Here is a 21,486-nt window from a genome sequence, read left to right on the forward strand (position 1 = left end):
TACCACTCGTTTCTTATGGAATCTCTGGTCCAGATTCGTTCGCTATTCACGAGATGTTGTCTTGGACTGTCCATAAAACAGATGATTAGTTTCACGATGCCTGGAACCACCTGAGAAACTGCGACAAATAAGGAACGTTGACATTTCTCAGCAAGCTGCGTTCTGGAGTTCAAAGAGCGATAATCAACGTGGAGAAATGCAGTTTATTTTGCAGTGCAACGTATAGTGAGTCTAGTACAGAAATATCGATTAGGACGCCTTCCGGAATAGTACATACAGTACGCTCTTTGTCGTGTATAGTGGAGAATGAACGTAGCACCATGGGAGAAGTTATCGCAGATAATGCCTTTATTTACACGAGAGAGTAAAGTGCGCGGTATTGGTCACGTGGGTGAATTGAAGTAAGATTATAGGGCGAGATGTTCCGTCGTCAAGCGGGAATGCACGATAGTTTTTTTTTTTTTCTATACTGTGTATAGCTCTGTCTGAAAGATGGCAGTAATAGCGTTTTCCCTGCTTCCCTGTAGCTCATCCATTGTGTGGGGATTTTTTGAACGCATACGACTCTTCAGCTCTCGGAGACTAGGGTATTTTATTGCCTTGCTGATTATGTTGCCTTCGCTGAATATATCGTGAACGCGTGCCAAGTTTGCGTGTCATTTATGCGCTGTTGTATTGTCTCGCTAAAAAATCCATTGCCGGCCGCGGTGGCCGTGCGGTTCTAGGCGCTCCAGTTCGGAGCCGCGCTGCTGCTACGGTCGCAGGTTCGAATCCTGCCTCTGGCATGGGTGTGTGTGATGTCCTTAGGTTAGTTAGGTTTAAGTAGTTCTAAGTTCTAGGGGACTGATGACCACATCAGTTGAGTCCCATAGTGCTCAGAGCCATTTTTGTTTTTAAATCCATTCAGACTTTCACCGAGCGAGGTGGCGCGGTGGTTAGCACACTAGACTCGCATTCTGGAAGACGACGATTCAAAACCGCGTCCGGCCATCCTGAGTTGAGTTTCCCGTAATTTCACTAAATCGCTTCAGGCAAATACCAGGATGGTTCCTTTGAAAGGGCACGGCCGACTTCCTTCCCTAATCCGGTGGGACCGGTGACCTCGTTGTTTGGTCCCCTCCCCCAAATCAACCAACCTACCATTCATCTTCTGTCAGCTTATTAAGAAATTGCTGGAACAAATTCCATTGGCTCCACAATCCTAAAACATTTTTCGGGTGAATTTTATTCGGTCACTCTGTGTATGGAATACAGAACAAGTATCATGCGATGTCTCTGCAGTTATGCGTGTCACCGCATCGCGCATTGCAACGCTTCCGAAGACTTCCAAACTGCTTTCCGTGGACGCGTCATTTCTTCTCTGTATGCCCACCCCAAAAAAATTAAAAAATGCAAATATCGTTAATTGTTACTTACTTTTACTCACAACGCCCTTTAAAAAGAGACATTGATACGTAAAGAAGGACCTAAACATGAAAATATAGAAATGGTTCAAATGGCTCTGAGCACTATGGGACTTAACATCTGTGGTCATCAGTCCCCTAGAACTTAGAACTACTTAAACCTAACTAACCTAAGGACATCACACACATCCGTGCCCGAGGCAGGATTCGAACCTGCGACCGTAGCAGTCGCGCGGCTCCGGACTGAGCGCCTAGAACCGCTAGACCACCGCGGCCGGCTGAAAATATAGAATGACATTTACTGGGGAGAGTGACATCTACCACAAACACTTAAATTTTTCGGTTAAGTTTAACCGAAAAATTTAATATTTATGAAATCAGGTAGAAGAATGCATTAAAAACAATAAATATTTTTTTCAGAATTTTAAAATATAAAATAATTGACAAGAATACAATTTTTGAAGAGGTGGACATAAAGCAACCCCCCCCCCCCCTTTTTCCTTTTGGTATTAGGAGCGTTAAGAAGTCTGGGAGGAAGGAAAGTAGGTAGCGTAAGATTATTATGTTTCGAATATTATAGCCCCCTTCAATTTTCGTGTGTACACAGAAAGAGAGAATTTCCGCCTTATGTAATAGAAAATCCGTTGTTTTACACGTACATGTTTTAATACTTTGTGCTGTCAGTGGTTTTTTAAAACTTATCGGTTTACAAAACTGATAGCGTTATGTACGTCTGAATAATTAAAAAAAAGTTGCATATTCCTCATATTACCAGTCTGAGGACGATGTGTAACTGGTGATAACTGATGATAAGCCAGGATCGCGAAAAAAGCATTTTATTGGACGACCAGTTTCGACAGAGGTATGGTGTCATCATTCATCAGTGTTGCAAGTCGCTTCAGAGTGGGAAGTGCATATGCAGTGTGAAGCCACTTGTAACACTGATGAATAATCCGTTGCATAAATTTCAACCGATGATGAGGGCATAGCTCTGTCAAAACTGCTCATCCAATAAAATGCTTTTTTAGTGATCCTGGCTTGTAAGGTTTTCTTCAATAATGACTTAAAATATTACTGAAGGGAGCACATGAGTACTGAAACATGGGTAGGAAAAAAAAAAGTAATTGTGTTTTGCCTAAGGTGGAAATTGACTCAAAGATTGCTTAAAGAGTTTAACGACCCACGAACACTGCGCTTCCCGAATACAACTCCACGGAAGAACATCTCACCTCGGTCCTAGACATTTCGGGAATGCAATCAAATATTGTTAGTTTTCTAATGATTCTCACTCGTTAGCACTGAAATATTGCCCCAGTTTATCATGCTCTATGTCTGAGATACGTATTTGGCCAGTTACACAACTTTCTACAATCCATCTGCTTTGTAGCCCATGCCCCACCCCTCCTCCCTCACGGTGCGGGAAACGATTCCGTCCGCGTAGTTGGTGGTCAATATGATAGACCCTGTGATATCACAGCTTCACCGAACCTTCGGGATTGTTTGTATAACCACGCAGATACGTCACAAACAATGTCGGGCTTGATGGTCCAGTGGTCGAAGCGGAGTCTCGAATAAACATCCATTCCCGCCAATCATGCCATAAGAACTTTCTTTTACACACCCACACACCTCAGCTGAAGAAGCTTCAGATGAAATAAATAGCCTCTCGCTGGTAGGTATGCAGCAAGTACGGCGAGTGACCCGTGCTGTATGTCGACGTGGGGAAGAGTAACGGCTGTGCAGCAAGCGTTGCAGAGGCTTCTGTGTTGACGGGACATTAAACAGCACCAATATGGGGCTCGACGAGGCACATAAGGGCTGTGAAGCCGTATCTGCGCTGTCTGTGTCTGGCGGGCTTCCAGCTTGCATTACGCGCTTATTCATTCAGCGGGCGACTGTGGCGCTGCGCGGCGCGGTGCGGTTGAATGTCCCAGCAAGGCCGACGCCTGCCACGCGGATTTCACTCTTTTTGCGCCTCCTTCCATTCGTTCCGGCTACGTTTCCCACCGCGGCGCGCCTGTGAAGTTCCTGCTGAGCGGGACACGAGAGATGACACGGCTGTGCGCGGCAGCACCGCCCCCGCAGGTCACCAGCCTCGTTACCGGACAGTTAAGATTCATCTGCGGCCTATAAATATGCGAGACCAACGTACCGTCGACATCGACAATATGAAAAGCACGTATAACACACACACAGTCACTAATGAGAATGTTCGTTTGACCACACTTTCAACCTCTCTCTGTCCTGCCGGCCGGAGTGGCCGTGCGGTTCTAGGCGCTACAGTCTGGAGCCGAGCGACCGCTCCGGTCGCAGGTTCGAATGCTGCCTCGGGCATGGATGTGTGTGATGTCCTTAGGTTAGTTAGGTTTAATTATTTCTAAGTTCTAGGCGACTGATGACCTCAGAAGTTAGGTCGCATAGTGCTCAGAGCCATTTGAACCGTCTCTGTCCTATCGCGTTGTACAGGATTCGTGATTTTCACAGTTTGGCAAATTTATTTTATTGTAATGTTGTGGTCGGATGCCCTTCGTGTCACCACAGTCTTCAGTTAACCTAAGGCGAGTCGCCTGCGAATCGTTTTAACTTTGTTCTCTGCTTTATCGTATTTCAAATGATTGTTTACCCTGTTGACTGGGGAAGACTACAGTATTTGCTGAAACGAGAGTGGAAAACCGCGTAAAACCTACAATGGTGATGGCCCGTATACTAGACCAGCGCTCGTTAATCCGCCGCGCAAATTCTATCAGGGTCCGGCCCACCTGCCAGTCGCACGCTTCGAATTAAGCTGTTCCAGCAGGCCAAATAACACGATACTTTCAGTGAAGTTTCTAATAAGAGTGTAAGTATCCTGAAAGACATATTCGAATACAAAATTGGAAATGAGTAGACATTTAAAAATAAACACGTATGAATCATTTTATATCTTATTACACCCTAAAACTAAACGTCCTGCTGCATATTCCATATGTATTCCAAGCCATGAGGCCTGCGGAGAAGACATTCGGTTTAATTTACTGCAGCTATCCCACGGGTACCCCACTGATGTAGGTAACATATCAGGCAAGTTCTCCTGTTACCTAACTTCTTGAATCAACGTCGCGTTTATGTCTGATCATGATTTGCGCTGATTTCCAATAAGTCATACTCATATACCTGCTTTAGGCTGCAGTAGGTAAATTCTTTACGTGTTCCACAGATCTTGGACGTTTTACCACCCTGAGAACCACTGAAAATTGTAATGTGTTTATAGTTGTAAGAACACACTCTCGCCTGAAGAAATTCTATATTCTGGTTAAGTTCTGCACGTATTTACACACTACTGAAAATATTTTGGAGAAATTACGTAATGTTACAGAATAATCCCTCCTCTCCCCTCCCCGACCACCTCTCCCTTACCTGTTCTATTCGCAGATGGTATGCGGGAAGCCCAGATCTATTTATTTTTCCCTCGTCGTCGTTATACGAGATGTATATTGCAAGGAATAACAGGTTTCTTGACTCGTTTCGGAAGCTGAGCTGTCAGAACTTTGAGAGAAAGGTCTTTACGATGCACAGTGCCTTTCTTTTAGCGTCCCACACCGTAGTATTTCTGCGGCGCTTTCTCGCTGATTCAATAAATCTGTGACTAGTCATCGCGAATTTGTAGTTCGAATTTTCTGTCTCCTCCGTTAACCCAGTGTGGTAACTGTCCCAGACCGCGTAACAATATTAAAGAACTGATCGAAAGAACGTTTTTTGAGTTAACCTTGTTCGTGAGTGACTTCCACTTTCTCTGGATTGCATCTGTCTTTCCACCGTACATCGCTCTGGGCTGGTACGGCTGTGGCAGATTGCAGAGAGGGATCAGCGATTGCCGTGACGAGGCCTGGCCAGCGCCGGCTTCCCCCAGTGCTCTGCTATTCCCAGCAGGTGCGAGGCAGCTCTGCACACGCTTCAAACGTAGGAACACGTGTTTGCAACTCAGTGTAACTACTTCTAAGACGCGGATATTGCAGCATACGTCTATAAGCACGATTTTATCAGTAGTGTTTATTTTCAGCTCTCTTTACTTTCTTCCAAACCAATAACATTTATTACTTGATTCAATAAGTACTTTGGATAGTGCGATTTCGGCGAAGAGAACTACAGTTTCACGTACTGGCCTGTAATTTCTGACGTTTATAAATTTACGTACTTTTCGATTTTAAAATATGTATTGAACCGGGAACTGTGGTTCCTGATACAAACACATGGAGTTACGCAGATTAAAATCTGTTACGTCTGAACGTGGGCGGGACTTGGTCAATTTTATAACATAAAAAAAAAGTTCGCACACGTTTTAAACCAAACATTGAAATAACGTTAGCAGCTTGTCTGTGCAGTCGTGGATATTGCTCTAGGGGTAACATTTTATAATAAGAGTCTTGTAAATTCCTAAATTGGACAAATAGGTCGCAGAGCTGAGTGCTACATTGTACGTCTGTCAGCTCAAATTGTAAGTAATGAAGTACATTAACAGCGAAAAGTGAGAATGGTGTGACAAATAAATCGAAATCCCTCTTCAGTCGTGCAGTGTCTTGAAACTCATAATGAAATGTTTCAATCACTGAAATGTATTCTGTCTGGGAAATGTTGCATATCATAAACTAGAAGCAGACTTTCCCATAGGATTACTTCTAGTTTCAAAGCATGTATCTTGTTACCAAATGATCATCACGTTGCACGAATTCAAATAAAAGGTGATGTCGACCATAAAAGATTTTGTCACCACTCTACTTACCCTTAACTCAATTTTTATCCTTCAGTTCAGCCAGCATTCAGTGTTGTTCGTCAGAAAACCTGTGCATCATAACGTCTTTGTGGCTGACGTTGTAATGATGTTCCAGTAAATGGTTTTCCAGTTCATAATAGTGCGCTGGCACATTAAGGATTTTGCATGACCTTTAAACCATACGAAAAGTAAGGCAATGCGAATATGAACGATGTGGCTTCTGCGCTTTCTCTTTCTTGGACAGGTACGTAGGCTCGATGCCATTGTATTCGTAATGCAGAACATAAATCTAATTTAACGCTAGTAGCATTGTAAGCAAACTGCCTCGTCTGCTTTGCTCTAGCGTCGTCCGGCTGGAGCCTAGTCAAACACCATAGTACAATCGTTCCCAACCCTGAGTGCAATCAGACATCACGTAGTAACCTCCCCCCCCCACCACCACCACCACCACCACCACCACACACACACACACACACACACACACACACACACACACACACAGATTATCACGAACTTCAACACCTTACTAAACTGTAGAATGAGAGACATTTCTTGGAATACTTTTATTTTTAAAATGATGACAGATGACTGATGTTTACTTTGTGTGAATGTGGGGAGGGGAGTGGGGTGTTAGAAAGAATGACGAAGGAATTCGTGGTGCATCACAAGTGCTACCTACAATTCCGTCTCAGATAAGAAAGCTAACTGTCGACAGTGAGGGTAAACACTTGTTATAAAACATCCTTTCCTTTCATTAGTCCTGTCCATTCCAGCTCTTGCTTAACCTGCACACTGCAACCCCATTTAAAATCGAAGAAGTTAAAACATGTGCGCTATACTTCCTGTTCGTAAATCACTTGATTGCTGCAGTCCTTTCTAAACTGGTGGAAACCGGAAGACTTCAGGCTGTTAATACTTTGTGTCTGATCACAGCCACTGATAATAGTTGTAATAATAATAAAACTGTCTACAGCACTATAGTAGCCCTTATGGAGTTACTGCTGTTTCGTGCTGCTAATTAATTCATTTATCTATTTAGCTACAATTTGGAAAAGACTTTTTCTTGAAATATTACGTATATGTCACACTTTCATCATCAGCGATGTACGGCACAAAGCACAACATACGTGTGTAGTGTAGTGTGAGGAAACTGTAACATTCACCGCATTAATGCTACTAATTGAGAAAAATACAATCAGTATTATAGTCTTACAAAATTTGGACTATGGTAATGATCTTTAGAAAATAATTTAGTTTCATGACTGAAACAATCGAATCGTTCAGTTTTTACCCCTCAAAAGTTTCAATTTACCCCTCAGGGGTAATTACCCCAGATTGGGAAACACTGCCATAGCATTTTTGGAAATATTGAAACCACCGATAGCATCCGTCCGCTGTGACCCCTGACGACGTAAACCACTTGCAGAAATCAGATTGCCATAAAATACGCGATACGGGCACGAATTATGGCCATTCTCTCGTCATGAAATTCATTGGCGTCGACAGCTCTGACTCACTGTCACCTTCCAGCCTAATTTAGATAAGCCTGGCATCATAAGGTACTTCCTCAAAAATACACTGTCCGCTCAGAAAGTTCCGAGGCTAATTATATTCCTCATATATAAGCCATGTCAGCGTAGTAAGTACGGTGGAGGCTTGTACTAAAAACTATAGAAAACATGTGCATTCTACCAGTCAGTGAGCAGACAGTGTTAAGTAGTTGAGTTGCGGCCGTAGTGTGTGTGCGTTGTACCGTCACAAATCGCAGTGGAGCAGCATCTCTAAATTAGGTGTTCGAGGTATTCTGCAGAACGTTTTGAACAGGAGAGAAGTGCGTGCAAACATTGTCCCGTACACCTAGACACACGAACAGAAACGACGCCTGCTTCAAGTTGATGGAAAAGAAAAACACTGGTATTATTTCTCTCTAATTAACACGGTTGACGAGACTTAGTGCTACGAATACGAACCTATCACAGAACGACAAAGTGCAGAATGGTTCTCTGGTGGCTCGCGAAGACCGAAGAAGGTGCTAATGTGACGCGCGGCTTGAAATCCCAAAGAAACGTTTTCCTGAAAGTTTCGTGCGTTTCTGTGCGTTGTAGTCAAGTGATGTCGAGGGGCGGCAGAGACTGTTCGCGCACCTATGCAACGAGTTATACGGGCCCTGCAACGAACACGTGACGTCACACTAGTCGGCTTGTCCGCCACACTCGGTGAACGCTCGGCTCCGTGCAGGGCCCACGGTAATTCAGTATTTAATTGAAAAGGTGCCCAATCGAGGTCTTAATTTTGTTGTGTACTTTCGAGAACTTCCGAGCATTTAAACACAGTCGAAATTACTAAATTCGTCTGAAATAGTTACTCGCTCCCCGCCGCTCGTAAGACCTGTGACGTACACACCACGGCCTGTCTTTCTCGTTGGCGTCGTTTCGCGCACGTATGTCGTTATTGCGTTAGGACGAATGCCGGTGTCTGTTCTTTCGGTCGTGTCCGAAAGAAGTGACACCACGTATTCGTATAATTGATTCGCCTCGACGGGCCAATAATCCGCAATCGTTAGTACCGATGCACAATTACTTTCGACCTACTGCGAGAATCTCAAAGTAGCGAGCGTGGAGCACTTAGACTGGGACTGCGGATAGGTGGGAGTGTGTGGGTCGGTCGGGAAGCGTCAACTCCGCGTCCAGATGGCGCATCGGCTAACGACTGCCTAGTAAGCGGGAGATCCCGGGTCGGTATCCTGGTCCGGCACACATTTTCAGTCTTCACCGCTGATTCCGCACAAAATCCCGATGCAGCTGACATCGGCAGTTCCTTATCATTCCCTTCCCTTTTCCCTCTCGAGCCTCAATTTACAAACATTACGTTAGGAGTGACGAGTTTGCGCGGTCGCCTCTGTTTGACGTACGTTTTGCTGCGTGTGTGCAGGATACCGAGGCAAGAACTGCGAGGAGAACATCGACGACTGCCCGGGCAACCTGTGCCAGAACGGCGCGACGTGCGTGGACGGCGTGAACTCGTACACGTGCCAGTGCCCGGCCAGCTACGCGGGCGAGCACTGCCAGCGGGACGTGGACGAATGCTCGCTGCGGCCGTCCGTCTGCCAGAACGGCGCCACCTGCACCAACTCGGTGGGCGGCTTCTCCTGCATCTGCGTCAACGGCTGGACCGGCGCCGACTGCTCCCTCAACATCGACGACTGCGCCGGCGCCGCCTGCTTCAACGGCGCCACCTGCATCGACCGCGTCGGCAGCTTCTACTGCCAGTGCACGCCGGGCAAGACAGGTCAGCACAACTCCTCTTCCGTTCCACTTACATCTCGTCTCTTGACTCTTTTCCGGTATTCGTTTCTCTTTTCACTTCATCACCAGTTTTGTATGCCTCCAAATCCCACTCCTAACAAGGGAACATCCCCATCGCACCCCCCTCAGATTTAGTTATAAGTTGGCACAATGGATAGGTCTTGAAAAACTGAATACAGATCACTCGAGAAAACAGGAAGAAGTTGTGTGGAGCTATGGAAAAATAAGCAAAATATACAAACTGGGTCGTCCATGCGTAAGATATGCAATATTAAGGGCAATATGAGGCTAGGAGCGCCGTGGTCCCGTGGTTAGCGTGAACAGCTGCGGAACGAGAGGTCCTTGGTTCAAATCTGCCCTCCACTGAAAATTTTGCTTTCTTTATTTTCGCAAAGTTATGATCTGTCCGTTCGTTCATTGACGTCTCTGTTCACTGTAATAAGTTTAGTGTCTGTGTTTTGCGACCGCACCGCAAAACCGTGTGATTAGTTGACGAAAGGACGTGCCTGTCCAATGGGAACCGAAAACATTTGATCGCAAGGTCATAGGTCAACCGATTCCTCCACAGGAAAACACGTCTGATATTTTGTATACGACACTGGTGACAGCATGTGCGTCACATGACAGGAATATGTTGTCGACCCACCTAACTAGTACACTTGACGAATGGGTGAAAAGTTTCTTCTACCTTTCCCGATTTAGGTTTTCTTGTGGATGTAATAATCACTCCAAAAAAAGTGATGAAAACATAAGAGTTTTTCACATAAACTGAAAATAAAAAGTTAAAATTTTCGGTCGAGGGAAGATTTGAACCAATGACCTCTCGTTCCACAGCTGTTCACGTTAACCACGGGACCACGGAGCTCCTCGCCTTACATTGCCCTTAATATTGCCTATCTTACGCATGGACGACCCAGTTTGTATATTTTGCTTATTTTTTCATAGTTCCACACAACTTCTTCCTGTTTTCTCGATCGATCTGTGTTCAGTTTTTCAAGGTCTAAAACTGTTGTTCCCTTGTAAGAAATGTTACCGAGAGCCTACGGTACCATCACCCCACACACCACGCATCGTGCTTAAAATAATAGTGTTTAATCGTGTCACTGTATTTTTTATGTTATTCGTGGGCTGAAGAGCAGCGACGTGGTCGCCTCCAGGACCCTGCATCCGCGCCCCTATCCAAACTGGGACGAGTGAAATACCACAGAAATTAAAAAAAATAAAATAAAAAAAGGGTTGGGGTATGGCCGCAGACAGGATTATTTTTCGGAGGGAGGGGCCATACCGGAAAGCTAATTTTACCTAGTGTGACATTTTATATTATAAATACAGACCTTTTAATATATCAAACAGTCGCACAAGAATCGATGTGTTGTTTTCTTTCGAGCTGGCGCCTCACATAGTTTCGTAAATCTTTCTATGCTGTTTTTTATCGACTTCTTTGCACCTGAAACTCCCTTCACTTCACTTTGAATAATAATAAGAAAGCGTTTTCGTACTAAAAAATTTCCATTGTATCTAGTACAAGCCCGAACATATGGCGGAGGGGGGGGGGGGGGGGGGCGCGTGGCTTCGTTGGTGACGCTCGAATGATGGTTAAACCACCTGACTGCAGAGGCTGTACCTCGTTGCGAACGTCACCTTTACTTCTCGAACTGTGGGTTTTGTGGTTGAACTGTACGCGTCCAGCATGGGCATCTGAGACGAGTGTGTAGAGTTTTGGTGCCTGTTTCCTTGTTGGTGAAGCCTGCCAGCACACACTCCGCTCCGCTTGAAAAGCGGCAAGAAGCCGGCGGAAATTGACGTTCACATCCGATGAACGGATTCAAAAGAAAACTGATGCCATTCCGCACCTTATCCTTTCTCGCGAGAGTGCTAGAGATTTTCCACGTAGTTTGGAAAGTATGAAGGAGATAGTTGCAAGTTATAAGTCAAGCCGTGAGGGGTGCCTCAGTCAATAAAGATGTTGCCAGGGGAAGTCACATGAGAATGAAGAAAATGAAAAAACATCTTGCTGAAATTTGGGGAAATACGGCCTCAAGATAGGTATAGTATTAAATGCAGTGCCCGACTGAAAAATTGAAGGTCAAGCTGTGTGGAGCATGTGCACAGCTTCCGGTATCTGGAGGAGAATAGAACGAGGAACCTACAGACGAATAAAAGCATAATTGACAAGTCGGAGCTACTGAAAAAACTACTAATGTGTTGCAAAGACAACTCATTGAAAGTGTAACCTATCGAGGAACATTATACGTCGACAGTGAGATACATGCAACGGAGACGAAAACCCTGGGCAAGAGAGTTTACATCCGACTGGAGAAGGAGGAAGAAACGGTTCGAGAGTCAGTTGGGTTAAAAAACAAGTTGAACTTTGGATACACGGAGCAATGATACAGAAGAGCAGACAGATTTGCTCGCTCATGACGAGAACGGGCGTAAACACGATGACCTCGAAAAAATGGAACACAACATACCTGACGCTAAAAAACTGGATGAAACAAGTGAGGGAGAATTAGAAAGCAATTGGAACAAGGGGTAGGAAATCTAGCAGTGATGGATTGGTGGAAGATCGTATGTGGGCTCATACCAAAATCAAAATCGAGATCACGGACACCGAGAGAACAAGGAGGAGCGACCGACTGAAGAGGTATTGGGACGAAAGAAGGCGTGCTAAACATTGCGATAGATGTTGCGTCAATGGTGGTGGTAAGTTCCTATGGGACCATACTGCTGAAGGCATTAGTCCCTCGGCTTACACACTACTTAAACTAACTTATGCTAAGAACAAAACACACACACACACACACACACACACACACACACAAGGGAGGACTCGAACCTCCGGCGGGAGGGGCCGCGCAATGCGTGACAGGGCGCCCCAAACCACGCATCAAAATACTCTTCGGTGATTTGTGTTTTATGCAGTGCAGCATTCCTGAATTAGCCTCACTATTTTGATTATTTATAAAGAAAAGTGCGGTAAACGTGGAGGGAATGTTGACTAGGACAAATCGTACAGAGGTTAAATTTGGCTGGCCCAATTACACAGCATGGTTCATAAGATGCAATGTGTGTTAAATATGAAGTTGCCAAAGACGAACGTAGATGTCGGGGTTGGCTACACGTCAGTGTGTCACCACAACCAAGGTTGGGGGCACAGCCACACACAAACCCGTGCGGAGTAGATAGTAAATAGCGTCGAGGGGGCAGACGAGGATGGCGCGAGGTTACGGCTGCTTTGATGTAGCCACGCGAATGCTGTGGCGGTTCCTGGCCAAAGGTGAGGAGCGAGTCGTTGCACGTCCCGGCTACACGGTTCTGGCTGGCCCCATTACAAACCCCGGACTGCGCGGCCCTTGTCTCGTGTCCGTATCGGCGGAGCCGTTACGCCGCTTTGCTTATTATCTTGTGTGCGAGTCACGCCGTTATTAGCTCCAGCTAACCACGTCCTTTCGAACGTTCACCTTTCTTCGACATATCACAAGCGCACTGCAACGAGGCCGAACACAGTTGATATAAATCGCTAATTTACAGCTTTTCGGAAAACCCAGAACAACATTCAGCCGTTGCAGATCAGTTTGTAATGAACATAGGGAAACAGGGCGAGGAGGAGGAGAAAGAAAAAGAAGAAGAAGAAGAAGAAGAAGAAGAAGATGAAAAAGTAATGATTTTAACCCCAGTGTTCTTCTTTATCCTATCTCCACGCTCCAGCGACGGAGAAGCGAGTGCTCACTAGTGTGTTCTCGCGTGATATAGCCATTTACTTCTGCATCATCCGTGAGTTAATCCTGTATCATTCTTTGTGGTCTGTTCGATATGGCTCACTATGGACTGCAAAGCAACAGCTTCAGTATGCGACTAAGCGTGGTGTGGGGCCTAGACACACAATGGCGTCCGGACTAAAGTTGTGCTGATCAGATAAAACCCTTGTGGATGCAACAGAATAATGCGTGAAGTAATAAGACCTAAGTCGTCCATTTTAGTATTACTTTTACTTTCCGCTAGGTGTTACCTGTGGCTGCGCTCTCGTATCCATAGAGATGGTGACTAGCACGGAGAGGACGCCTACTCGTCATCGCCGAATTCGTCCAAATTTATGGTACGTATAGGGCGTGGTGAGACAAAGTGCCCTAAGTGGAAGCTCGAGATCGCCAAACGTTTAGGAAATAACAGAAATGTTGATACGTATCTATCACCATGTGCACCTCATCAATTGTCCCTGTGAGAATTTGTCTCGCAACCGGTGTTTGGCTCAGCGGTAAGAGATCGGATTCCCATTGAAAGGGTCGCAGGGTAGACTCCGCCAATTGGCAAATATTTTTGTGTTCCTTGGCAGTGCGTAAACTACTGACATCATACAGGTTATTTTATTAATTTATATAAGCACAAAAAGTATAGGCATAGGATGAAATGCGAGACTTGCAAACATTTAAAAAGGGTTTGTACTCGTAGTTAACGCGTACACGGCAACTTCGTGTATGTAAAATGATTCAAATGGCTGTGAGCACAATGGTACTTAACATCTGAGGTCATCAGTCCCCTAGAGCTTAGAACTACTTAAACCTAACTAACCTAAGGACATCACACACACATCCATGCCCGAGGCAGCATTCGAACCTGCGACCGTAGCGATTTCGCGGTTCCAGACTGAAGCGCCTAGAACCTCTCGGCCACATCGGCCGGCCGCTAGAATAGCTGGTGATGTATAATGGAATGTAGTTTTGTGCAAGTTCCTCGGGAAGTGATTTCGTCTACTTTCTCGATGAGATAAGTGCAGTTTTGACATTTATTAGATTTTTATCTCACGATAAAAAATATACATCGCAGGGTTGCTGTAGTAGCGTAAATTTGGGGGGGAATTACTTTTGCTACTGCACGTTGGCATTCCGTCTTGCTCTCGAAACAGTTCGTCGTATTTGTGGATTTGTTTGTCCTCCCCACGCATCAGTCAGCAGAAGACATTTATTCTCTTGCACTTAGGGCTTCATCACATCAGTTAAATATTGTTTGTACAAATCTGCTGTCGATTTACCGGACTTTGAAGGAGGAGTACAAAAGTACTTGCCGCAACATTTTCAATACGAAACCGTTCTTTCGCTGCTGAGCCAAGCACTGCTTCCTAAACCCATTGTCACAGAGACAATTGATAAGGTACACATGGCGATAGATTCGAATCAAAATTATTTTTATTTCCTAAACGCTTGGGCATCTGAAGTTCCCACTGGGGGTACTTTAATGTCTACGTGTACCGTGAACTTGGCGATTAGGCGTCCTCTCCTTGTAAGTAACGTCAGCTGCCCTCACGCGTCTGTATAGCCTTTTGATACGCCGACTACCCCAAACCAAGCGCAAATCTGTGTGTCGTGCTATTAAACCAGCTATACATCATACGGCGTGCACATTATGCTACAAATTTAATAATTCCTTAACACAGTTATTGTCCGTTCCTTACTTCACCCTCTTGCTGATCGATTTTTACTTTCCCTAGTAGCCTGTGTTCCTTCTCAGATTTCAAGCTATCTCCATATCAAACGTCGAAATCGGTTCAGCGGTTCAGTTGTGAAAACATGACAGAATTACTTTCGCTTTGATATAATTATGGATAAAATTTTAAATCACAATATCTTTTGTTTTCCGTGATCCGATTTTGATGAAATAAAGCTTACACGTTGTCCCAAGCTACGCGCAAGTTGTCTGTGTAAACACCATGAAAATTCCTGTAGTAGTTTTTGAGATTAGCGCGTTCACACAGACAAACACGACGGTTTTACAGTTTTATCATTACTATAGATACCGAGATTATTTTCTTCGTAGTCTTCAGTAATTCCACGAAGTTTTTCTTTTTATACATTTATTTTCTTTCTTCGCAGAGGAGAATATGTCAAGTTGTACTGAGAATCAGATTGGCTACCTCTCTTAGCAGCACAATTGTGCGTTCATCTCGAGTCACACATTTCGCTTGGCCAACCTGTATATTTGGCGGTCGCTTTAGAGCTTAGCTAGTATTGATTTATACTAACAGTTTAAAGCTCTGCGCACGTTCTATCACCAATCTTTGTCTGACATTGTCAGACTGAAATGAGGTATTTAGACGTGTACCGTTCTCATATTCTTCATTTTAGTAAGAGTCTTTCGTGGCCCATCTGATAACAAAGACTTTAAGATATTCTCTCGAAGGTAGAAGTATGAAACAAATTCTTCATCGATATGACAATACTTCAGATTTTCGTATGCAATTCCGTGATTGTATGTCTCAATTTATGGTGAACATAAATAAAGCAGAAAACCTTGCTTTACACTTTAAACATTCTTAATGCAGCATTGTTTGTTAGGCCGAAGCAGGCTGCTGTGCTCCCCACGTTACTTCCTGTGACAGTACCTTAGTTTCGTTTTGACCCTTCAGCTAGTTCGCATTATACACGCTCTCTGTTAAATCCGTTTGTAACTTCCTTTGTTTTCTTTTCGGAGAACCTATGCTGGACCGTCTCAAAGATATTTGAAACTTCCAGTTGTATCCTTTCTTCCTAAAGGTATTCTGGCAGAGATGGTCGTCATAAGTTTAATTTTTTCAGATAATACCTTTACAATAATCTTCATAGCCACTGCCTTAGAGTATTTAATTCCTTTAGTTGGTCTTTAAGTAGTGTTCACGAGTATCGAAGAATCATCTGCAGAAACAAGACTGAATCATTTTTTGACACATCGAACACTCTTTATTGTGGTTTCTGCTCGCTGTTTTTAAACGTAACATTAAAAAGAAACAGTGAAACACAATCTTTTGCCTAACGCTTGTTTTAATTTGTAAGGATTCGGGAATATCTCTGAAGATCTCTATATCACTACATTGTACACGCCCTCTTGAGGATTGCCCTGGTCGCACGTGTGTCGTACTCACGGAGACTGGCGTCAAAGTTCCCAAGATTTTCTCGTCCTGTCAGAGTAGGCTGAACCTGCAGCATATCACAGTTCTATAACTCGTAGCGACACAGCGCAGATCTGCTGGGTATGTTTTTGGTTGCTCGTTGTTTCTTTTTCCGATTGTGCGGCGTTACCCAAGTCTCTTCATCCACATCCAAATGACACGGAAAGCGTATTATTCAATGATTTGTAAAGCTACACACATTTAGACTGCACCCATAGGAATATAACGTGGGATTATTTTCTTTTTTCTGCGGTAGTAATGGAGAAGGAGATGATGATGTTGGCACGGTAGTCGCTCTCGAGTCTGTCTGTCTGTCTGTGTGTGTGTGTGTGTGTGTGTGTGTGTGTGTGTGAGGGAGCGAGAGCGGACGAGGTCCTTACGGCGCTGACCCTTCTGCAATTGGCGCGGTAATTAGCAATCTCTTTGTGCTTGTCTTGGCCAATAAACCTGTAACGGCTAATAAAAGTATTGCTTCTAACGATGTGTCAATTGGAGTCAAGGGGGTCACTCTGAATCAGGCCAGGCGAGTCGCATGGCAAGTGGTGCCTGGCAGAGGAAATCATCATCGTGGGGGCGCAGCCGCAGCCGCCATCCTTGTTTGCTAAGTCGCTGTAATGTGGTAATTGGCCCCTGCGTCGAGCACGACGCCACACTGCCAGGAGCTCTTCCCGCATCCCTGTTTGCTGGACGTAGCGCTTAGCACACTGGACTCGCATTCGGGAGGACGACGGCTCAAACCCGTCTCCGTCCATCCTGATTTAGGTTTTCCGTGATTTCCCTAAACCACTTCAGGCAAATGCCGGTACGGTTCCTCTGAAAGGGCGCGACCGACTTCCTTCCAAATCAGATGGAACCGATGACCTCGCTGTTTGGTCCCCTACCTCAAATCAACCAATCCACCAACCGACGTAGCAGTATTCCTAGAATTCAGACGTTCTCAGTGTGTGTGCTCTGAAAAGTAACTCAGTCCTTGACAAATAATAAGAAATTTGCTTGCGATGATCTGCGGGTCTAAAATTTGTTAAACTAAACCGAATATTACACTAGATTGTTTAGAAATTTTAGAGTGTATCCCAGTCATTTACGAAAAGAAAGTAGATGTTTACATTCGGGGTAGTTCTACGCCTGTACGCTTCAGCGCCGATTTAATAATGTAATTGGCTATCTTGCATTCTCCAAATGCCTCAAAGACGCGAACTACAGATGTTACACATGCACGCAAGTGAAGGGATAACATTAGAAGTTGCAATTTTTCGTAAACTTCTCTGTTACGAACAGTTTCGTCGACTTACGCTTAAACATATCACTCTATGCGAACGATATAATCGAAACTCACGCAGATGATTACCACGAATTTCTTAATTCTCAGCCTGTTCATCGAGTCTGATCGTCTGTAAGATTTTAACCTCTGGACAAAGTACTCTGCCAGTGGTGTTAGATGGGATGTTTTAATTATACGGATGACATCTGCACTTACAAATGGTGGGCTGTGGCGTGCTTCAAATACAACACGTACATCAGACCAGTATGGCAATATTATGTCATCGTATACTTTCTTATGATCAAACAGCCAACGAATCCTCCTGATTTAGGTTCGATAGTACGAAAATAAAGCCTAAAAATTTACAGGTACAGGCAGCAAGGAGCCATATAAGAGCCTTAGGAGGCCAAAAGGAAGCGTAACATTACAATTATAATGTCTAAGTATGAAGTTGTGATTAAGCGTGAACATATGTTTATATCCGAACCTCTCGATACATGTTTTTCACATTCATGTTCTTGTACGTAGCAAATGTAAATAGCCCCTCAGGTATTATCGATTGGCATATTAGGGGAAGGCGAGTAATCAAAGCCGGTCGGTGTGGCCGAGCAGTTCTAGGCGCTTCAGTCCGGAACCGCGCGACTGTTACGATCGCAGGTTCGAATCCTGCCTCGGGCATGGATGTGTGTGATGTCCTTAGGTTAGTTAGGTTTAAGTAGTTCTAAGCCTAGGGGACTGATGACCTCAGATGTTAAGTCCCATAGTGCTCAGAGCCATTTGAACCATTCTGAAGTAATCAGACTTGTCTCAAATACAGTGGGAAGGAACGGTGCAACGTTTTTAGTTAAGTTTACTTTATACATGGTGTGTTTTGTCCAGGGCTGCTGTGCCACCTGGACGACGCGTGCACATCGAACCCGTGCCACGCAGACGCCATCTGCGACACGAGCCCCATCAACGGCTCCTACACGTGTTCCTGCGCCAGCGGCTACAAGGGCGTCGACTGCAGCGAAGACATCGACGAGTGTGAGCAAGGTGAGTCGCCGTTTACCCAATCCGTCGTTTACTTTTTCCACTTGGCATTTTCTTCATTGGGCATCGTTCACTCCTGTTCTTACAGTTTTCCTTCGCATAAGACACGAATCCTAATTGTAATCGTTATGTTATCTGCCTGCAAAAACCCCTGTGATACGCCAGTAGTTGCGCACGGTACTGAATATATGGGTACGAGATTTGCCATTGGATGAGAATAGAGTCGTATAACTCCTGGGAAAAGGCAGGGTTCTTTTGAACCTCGCACATCTACTGTATGTCCTCTCGACTGGAGTGACAGGATTTCTTAGACAAGTCTGTCGGACGTTGCCCTACGTGGCGCTCGAGTAAACAGTGAGAAGATAACTTCCAAATGCGCCGAACACAGATCACACTATCCCCAGCAGAGGGGTAGATAAAAATGCCCACTCAGTTGTGCAAATGGAGGCTGCATCGTTAGTAAATTGCCGCGCAATACAGGAACATTTGCAAATCAGTGTCCGGTGCAAAGACTTCAATAATTCTGCGAGCCACTTTCCCGAGCGGTAGGGCGACTGTTCTAAGCACTGACTGATGCCCGTTTTTCAGCTACAGTGGAAACAAAGAGTATATTTTCACTCTTTTCTCCTGTTACTATATTTCTCTTTTTGAGACTATCTTTCCTTTTTTAATGGTGTGTATTCCACCCTAGTTCTCACCTTATTGCTGAAGTAGTTATATTGGAATTTGTTATCACTGGAGTTTGACTGGTTTTTTCAGATACTTTATGAATCTGAATTCCTTATGCAGCCTAATTGGCTTAGTCGCATTATTCTTGAAACAAATGATACATTGTAATTTCCACAGTAGTCGGTGATAAACGGAACAGATTGACAGCTGACCAGCAACATAAATGCAGTTCTATGCACATAAGTAGGCGGCGAGCCCTATATTGACTGATTGCACCATTATTGATCAATCACTGAAATTAGTCACAACCGTCAAGGAATGTAAGGAAGAGCAATTCTTCCACGAACGCCCTCTTAAAAAACCTTCGTCCTACTAATTAGTGAGAGGTCAAGGTTCTTTCCCAAGGTGAGTTTACACGAGGGACAGAGAAGTTTCAGAAAAGAACAATAAGATTTTTCATCAGTTCGTCTGGTTACCATGAGGGCATCACAGAAATGCTCGATAGAAAGCGCTAGGAAATACATGTTGCGTAAAAGCTGTGTGTTAAAATTCCGATGGAGACTGGCTGTTAAAATTTTGAGAGCATACGTTCCAAGGTGGGAAAACAGCTCACTACTTCATACCTCATACATTTAGCGTAATTACAACACCTGTAAAATTTAAGAGAAATTCAGATATACGGAGATGCGCAGCGAAAATCTTAATTCGCTCGCAATAAACACGAATGGAAGAGAAATGGGCTATAATGAAATTTACAGTGTGTACCCTCAACCACACACAGGACGCTGGTTTGGAGAGTTCACGCGTAGTGTTGTTATAGCTCGACTAAACCGTTTTCTGACGACAATAGGGAACAGTTGTACATCCGCATCAGTAGTCCTCCCGCTACGTATTTCACTCTCCTTTCCCCTTTTCACTGATGCCTCGAGGGAAGAACAAAAATGTCGGAAGCCTCCGTATGAGCTCGAATTACTTAGATTTTACCGTCATGATTATTTCGCGCTATGTGTGTGAGAGGAGGTAATACATTGCTTGATTTGGAACGTAAGTTCACGGAATTTTAAGAGTAAATTACTTCTTGACGCGCGTATCGCCCTACCTGTAGCGTCTGCACTGGACTTGGGTGAACATTTCTGTGACTATAGGCGCTGTTTCTTTTTAGATCTCTCGTATCTCTTCTCTTAATGCTACTCAGCAAGGATCCCAGATTGATAAGCAGTACTCAAGAATCGGTCGAACGAGGGTTTGTAAGTTAAAACCTTCGTCGGTGAATCACATTTCTTATTCCAATGAACCTCTTTAGCATCTTCCTTTACTGCAACTCGTTTTATTAAGTCGGTTCAGTTCGTCACTTCGATCACATATTTATAAATATCTTATGACAATGATTGTTTCCAACAATTGATAATCAAACAGCATTGCGTCTTTTCATCTGTTTGAGAGCGATGTGATACATTTGTTTGCGTTGCGTGTTACCTGCCAGTCCTTTCTTCTAGCGCTGGTTCTCTCTGGTAATCCTTCATCTCGTTGCAGACGCATTCGGAATTCCCTGTACATAACAGTGGGCTAGGACACTATAATGAACTAAGGGGTCATTTGATATCCTGACTTCAAGGAATAGGGTTGCATTATGTATAACACATTCTCATCGCAGCTCGAGAGTCATTGTAATAACGTGAAAACTTTGGCCAATGACTCTTGTATCCACGTGACACCTAATTTCCTCATCGTTCAGATGTCTGTGTTCCATTTGGTTTTGCTCGAGTCTGAAGGAATTAAGAGATAAATAGGGTTGGTTCAAATGTTTCTGAGCGCTATGGAACTTAACATCTGAGGTCATCAGTCCCCTAGAACTTAGAACTACTTAAACCTAACTAACCTAAGGACATCACACACATCCATGCCCGAGGTAGGATTCGAACCTGCGACCGTAGCGGTCGCGCGTTTCCGGACTGAAGCGCCTAGAACCGTTCGGCCACACCGGCCGGCTGCAGCCGTAGTGTCATTCCCCTTATTAGATAAAATCTTAGCGAGTTCAGCAATACTTCGTTAGGGAAGAATCGGACAGACAGTGACAGAGCGCGTAATAATGTAGCTTACAGATCCGGTTTCAACTCCGGCTCATTGCTTTAATCCGACGCTAA

At 44.5% G+C, this 21,486-nt stretch overlaps 1 protein-coding gene across 1 annotated transcript in view; it reads left to right on the forward strand.

Moving 5' to 3' along the window:
• Positions 1-21,486, forward strand: part of LOC126185209 (neurogenic locus Notch protein) — a 391,153-nt gene that overhangs the window by 310,348 nt on the left and 59,319 nt on the right. Inside the window, exons 6-7 of the mRNA XM_049928093.1 lie at positions 9,085-9,441; positions 18,521-18,676. Of these exons, the coding sequence (XP_049784050.1) occupies positions 9,085-9,441; positions 18,521-18,676 (513 nt within the window). The remainder of the gene's footprint in view (positions 1-9,084; positions 9,442-18,520; positions 18,677-21,486) is intronic.

This window comes from Schistocerca cancellata, chromosome 4 (genome assembly GCF_023864275.1).
Source record: "Schistocerca cancellata isolate TAMUIC-IGC-003103 chromosome 4, iqSchCanc2.1, whole genome shotgun sequence".
NCBI classification, from domain to species: domain Eukaryota; kingdom Metazoa; phylum Arthropoda; class Insecta; order Orthoptera; family Acrididae; genus Schistocerca; species Schistocerca cancellata.